This window comes from Benincasa hispida, chromosome 6, assembly GCF_027475165.1.
Source record: "Benincasa hispida cultivar pf3 chromosome 6, pf3_genome.v1.1, whole genome shotgun sequence".
In the NCBI taxonomy this organism is placed as follows: Eukaryota; Viridiplantae; Streptophyta; class Magnoliopsida; order Cucurbitales; family Cucurbitaceae; genus Benincasa; species Benincasa hispida.
This window is the reverse complement of record NC_143483.1, coordinates 45,625,539-45,631,281: the sequence shown is the minus strand read 5'-3', so window position 1 is coordinate 45,631,281 and position 5,743 is coordinate 45,625,539. Positions and strand designations below refer to the sequence as shown.

Here is a 5,743-nt window from a genome sequence, read left to right as displayed (position 1 = left end):
GTAGATGTATCTAACACATTATTAGTGAACCACGTAAAACTCAATGTAGTTGTTTACTATTTACACTTTTCTTGCTTGTAAATTTTGTTTCTGGCGTAACATATATTATGTCATTTCCACTCCAATGAATATTAATAAGCACTTTTTGGGCCTTCGTTGAATATTGATAACCACTTATTGAGTCAATGAGTCTTGTGCTAATTTTGAAGCCCACGAGTGAAGAGGGGTGTAAAAGTAATGAATAAATGATTAAATTTATCACATTCCACCATTGGAGATTTAACAATATTATAATTCAGTAAACATATCCATACGTCCTACTTTTGTGACTGTGCTTATTTTGGTCCTATTGGACCTGAGACTAAATACCGTGTTGAACACAAGAATAATTCAAGGAGCCTCAAATAACTATGTACTACCAAGAATAAGTCTTGTCATTTTCAAATTAAATACGAGTATGATAGACTTCCACTCTGATAAAGCTCTCTTAAAATGTCTTGATTTAGAGTTTGCCAGACTTCTTGTTATGAATAAAGGGAGGTTACCTTTAGGCCGATTACTCTAAAAATGGAATGGATGCAAATAAACATGGGAGACTGTTGTTGTTCCATCATATGGGGGTGGATTAAGTTTCGAAACATTCCCTTTTTTAGAGCAGGTTATGACATTTCAGGACGTCAACCTCCTTATCAACAGAGTCGCCGGAATCCATGGCACCTTCTCGCCGAAGCAAGCAGCCTCATTCTACAAGGGACCCGAGAGCCCGAATCCGAACCCAACAGACATTTGGTGGGTTCAAAAATCTGGGGAACGCCTAATGCTAGATGTGACAGAAGCAGCGTGGATCAATTGTACAACGGATCCGATGATTCAGAAAAGTCATTGCCTCCTCCAAGACAGGTCAGATCATCCCAAGGAACCCTACAACTCAAATTCAAATTCAATCTCAGCGCCCAAGGAGAAACTATCGATTTTGGGCCTTGGTGAGCCAGTAATGAAGCCCACTACGGGCCCAATCCCTAACTTTTGCTCGAATGATACTAAAAGAAAAGGAAAGGCAAAAATGGTGGAAGTAGAGATGTCCAATTTCCCCACGGGGACGGGGATTCCCCGATTAGGCGGGGAATGAGGGAGGGAGTGGGGGAAAAAAATTCCCCGTGAGCTAAACAGGGACGGGGACGGAGAATGCATTCCCAGTCCCCACCCCATTAGCTTTTACATCTTTATTTAGTATAGTTATCTAATGTTATGTTATTATTATTATTATATAAATATTACATTTAAATTTCAAATTTGATTATTTTTTGGGAAAGCTAATGAATATGTTTAAATTGAATGTTTAAATTTAGATTATATATGTGAATAATTTTATTTATATTTATTTCTTTCTACTAAAAAAAATTAATTAGCTTTTTTAGGCCAAAATTTGAGTAATTTATCTTTAAATTCAAATTGTCATATAAAACTAACCATAATAAACAAGTTTTTTTTTTGAAAAAGAAACCCGTCTTTTTATTAATGCATAAAAAGAAAGTACAAGAGATGTGTACTTATAAGAGAACGATACAAGACTCGGGATCAGGAGACGCACCCGGACATCTCAACTAGATTGACACCCCCTTAGCGTCCTCATCATATCCATAAAACTCAAACAAAATGGAATAGAAAGAACTTACAAAAAGATTGAATACAAAGAAAACCATCCTTTTTTGAGAAACATAATACAAAACAAAAGGGAAAAACAAGAAAATAAGTCTAAACTTCTTGAGTCTTCAAGGTTGGAGAGTAGTGCCCCTTCTCTTTAAAACATAATCAATCCGAGAGGATGAAGGCTTGCCAATTTAAACATATGTCTTGGAGGGAGTACGCTGCGAAATGCTTAGAAAGAGAACACCATTGAGAAGCATTAAGTTTAGCAGCCTCGTAACGGGAGAACCAAGTGTGTTCTCTATCTTGAAAGATTCTTTGATTTCTTTCGAATCAAATTTCAACTAGTAAAGCTTTTACTGCATTGCACCAAATCAGATTTGAGACTTTTTTGAGGATAGGACCAGTGAGCAACTGCTGTACATTATTTCTAAAGATATTGTCGAAAACCCAGCTGATGTTGAAAGATTTAAAGAGGGTTGTCCAACAATTTCTTGCAAAAAAACAGTCAGAGAACAAATGTTGTAGCTCTTCTCCTTCTGATTTACATAAAACACACTGATTAGGAGAAAGAAAATGGGAAGGCAGCTTGTGTTGCAAAACTGAGGCGCAGTTTAGGGCTCCAAAAAGCATGATCCATACTGTAATATTCACTCTTCGAGGGCTATTGGTCTTCCATAGGGCTTTTCTTAGGCGAATGTCAAGAGGTGAGGCCAAAGCAAGATGGTTAGATAATGATTTTATCGTGAATGAACCACTTGCTTCTAAAGACCAAGTTCGAGAGTCAGATCTGTTTGAAGGCTTCATGTTGGATATCAAGAAGAGAAAATTCTGAAAATTTGGTATTTCTTCTTCTTTTAAGAGTCTTCTAAAAGGTAGAGACCATGAAAGGGTTTTAGAATCCCAATGATCCAATATAGATCCATTTTGGTTGGAAGCAATTCTGAACAAAGAGGGAAAACTGTATTTGAGGGGAGTGTTACCAGTCCAAGTGTCATGCCAGAAAGCTTTTCTGCTTCCATTTCCCAGTTTGAAGACAGCCAAAGCTTCTACTTTCAACCAAGTTTTTGAGATGCTGATCCAAGAGCTACGAAGGCTGCAAATTGTCTTTCCAGAAGTGTGCCATCCACCAAAATTTATGCTATGAATACTCTTTATAACTTGTGTCCACAGAGAGGAGTTCTCTTGGATAAAACGCCACCCCCATTTGGCTAGAAGTGCCAAATTTCTTCGTTTTAATCTTCCTAGAGCTAGACCACCATCCTCTACTTTTTTTTAGACAACTTCCCATTTTACCAAATGATTTAGCTTCCCTTCTTTATGACCTTCCCAAAAGAAATTTCCCATAATTCTTTCTATAGAGGAGATAACCTTTTCTGGCATTAAAAAGGAAGACATATAATAGGTTGGTAAATTTGAAAGAACTGAATTGCATAAAGTTGCCCTACCACCTCTTGAGAGGTTATATCTTCTCCATTTGTCAAGTTATCAATCATCGGCTGCCAAAAGTCTACTCTTTTTGGATATCCACCCAATGGAAGACCTAGATACAAAAAGGGAAGCTGCAAAGTTTTACAACCTAACCTTGAGGCCATGGCTTCTTACTTGGAGACTTCAATATTGATTCCACAAATGGCTGATTTTTCCCAATTTATTTTCTGACCGGAGCACCATTCAAATAATGCTAGAGTTTTTCGAAGAATCTCTAACATTCCATCATCATTTCTACAAAATAAGAGGGTGTCATCTGCAAATTGGAGAATTGATATATGGATCTTATCATTTCCTACCACAAAATCTTCAAACAAGCCTTTTTCATGAATTCTGTTAACCAAGATTGAAAGGACTTTACTGACTAAAAAAAAAAGAAAAGGAGAGAGTGGGTCTCCTTGTCTAATTCCTCTTGTGGCCATAATTCTTCCTCTAGGCCTTCCATTGATGAATATGGAGAATTTAGGATTGGATATACAACCCATAATCCAAGAGATCCATTTTGGATGGAAGTCTTTTTCATGGAGAATCTTTTCAAGAAACTCCCAATCAACTCTATCAAAAGCTTTTTCCAAATCAAGTTTTAGTATCCATCCTTGCTTTTTGACTCTATAGTCCTCCACAGCCTCATTTGCTATTAGAATCGGATAAAAAATGTGCCTTCCTTCTATGAAGGCACTTTGTGTTGAACTTATTATACTTGGCATGATCACTTTGAACCTTTCCGCAACCACCTTAGCTATTATCTTGTAAACAATAGTAGATAGGCTTATAGGTCGAAAATCTTTAATCAAGACTTCTTCCTCCTTCTTATGAATTAAGCAAATAAAATTCTCCTTGATACATGAGTTGAGCTTACCATTGTGATAGAATTCCTCGAAGACATCTTTAAATCCATCCTTCAACAAATTCCAGAAATGGAGAATAAATTCCACTATGAAACCATCTGGTCCAGGAGCCTTGTTTTTTCCCAAGGCTTGAATTGCAGATTTGATCTCTGCTAAGCTGAATCTTGCAATCTAATGAGTATTATCTTCAGCTGAGACTCTTGGCCAAGCTAGATTCAAAGGTATTGAGCGAGTACCCGTGCATTTTGTGTATAAATTGGAAAAGAAATCCAATATGATTGTTTCTATTTCTCTGAAAGATTTAGTTAGCAATCCTTGCTCATTGAATAATTCAGCAATAAGAGTTTTTCCTTCTTTTAGCTGCAAGGAAACGATGAAAGAAATTAGGGTTCTCATCTCCCAAAAGTAACCAATTCAGCTTACTTTTTTGAATTAGGTCTCTTTCCTCTGCTTGGTAAAGAGATAATAGGTCAACCTTCAAAGATACTTTCACATCTTCTTCTGTTGAGAAGTTCTCAAGACTGTCGGCTTGGAGGTCTTTTTTCTTAATTTCTTTCAGCAGAGATTCTTCTTTAATTTTTTGGCCTTTTTCGTGCTCTACCAGCCATTTTTTAACACTCTGCTTTACCCTTCTTAGTCTGGAATACAAGGCAAAACCAGCCCAATCCTACTGCCCTTTTATCAAAAAAGAATTTTCAATTATCCGACAGCATTCCTTATTTTTTAGCCAACTGTTACGGAATCTAAATGGGGAGGGACCCCATTCAAAAGCACCAGCTTCAAAAAGTAGAGGGAATTGGTCTGAGATAGTTCGAGCTTGCCTGACACTCTTGAATCTTCAAAGATTTCATCCCAATTTTGAAAAACAAAGAATCTGTCGATGAGGAATCTTGATATCACTACTCCTTCTCTTGATCAAGAGAATTTTTCATTGGACATGCATATTTCAAGTAGATTTGACTCTAATGAAATTATTGAAATTTATTTTTTCTCTTGATGATCTTCCTATTGGGAATCTTTCTTGTATTCTTTGGATGCAATTGAAGTCTCCTCCAAGGCACCATGGAGCATCACAAATTTCTAATATGGAAGATAATTCAGACCATAGGCTGTCTCTTTCTCTATAGCAATTTGAACCATACACGTTGTTATCCAACAACTTTTTCTACAAATTGTTTGACATTTTAAGGTCAAAGAGTATGTTGCTTTGGAGATCTCTGAGACTGAAATTTACCTTCATCCCACATTGATAAAATGCCTCCTGCCCTACCCGAAGCTTCCACATAAGCCCAGCCAACTTCTTTAGAGCTCCACAAGCTTTTTATAAAGGGTAGATCAAAATTGTCTCTTTTTGTTTCTTGGAGTAGTACTATGTCAGGGTTTATTTTTTTCAGGAGTCTTTTGATTGCCAACCTTTTAGTTCTGTCACCAAGTCCTTTGATGTTCCATGAAATAATCTTCATTATTTGCTTCTAAAATCTATGATTTTCGGACAGCTGAAGGTAATCTCTGGTTAACCCAGAGTAATTTCACATTCTTTAATCAAAGAATTGAACTCCTGGGGTATGCAAGTCTTGATAAATGGAAGTGAACAGAGTTTTCTTCCTTTCTACCCCCTGTTCTTCCTCGGCTTGGAAAAGAAATTTTAAAGCATCCTCACTGTCAATTAAATCGTCTGCTATTGTTTGGTCAATTTCCTGAATGTCTGTTTCAAGTTCTTCATTGCTTACACTTGTTATTGACACATCTTCGAAGTC

At 36.8% G+C, this 5,743-nt stretch overlaps 1 protein-coding gene across 1 annotated transcript; it reads right to left on the bottom strand.

Annotated features, from left to right (window-relative positions):
* Nucleotides 1-1,980: 1,980 nt before the first annotated feature.
* On the bottom strand, nucleotides 1,981-5,449 carry LOC150035694 (uncharacterized). The gene is made up of 4 exons (XM_090314399.1): nucleotides 5,221-5,449; nucleotides 4,725-4,822; nucleotides 3,253-4,157; nucleotides 1,981-2,743 (listed from the first exon to the last, which is right to left on the bottom strand). Exons 1-4 carry the CDS (start codon nucleotides 5,447-5,449, stop codon nucleotides 1,981-1,983), a joined length of 1,995 nt encoding a protein of 664 aa, XP_090170525.1.
* Nucleotides 5,450-5,743: the final 294 nt, after the last annotated feature.

Bases quoted from the DNA above. Each gene is read 5' to 3' on its own strand.
- LOC150035694 (XM_090314399.1), bottom strand. From the start codon at position 5,449: ATGAAGATTATTTCATGGAACATCAAAGGACTTGGTGACAGAACTAAA. The intron at 4,158-4,724 runs GTAACAGTTGGC...AATACTCATTAG, and splicing joins TCCCTCCCCATTTAGATTCC to ATTGCAAGATTCAGCTTAGC. The intron at 2,744-3,252 runs GTAAGAAGCCAT...GACAATTTGCAG, and splicing joins ATCAATATTGAAGTCTCCAA to CCTTCGTAGCTCTTGGATCA.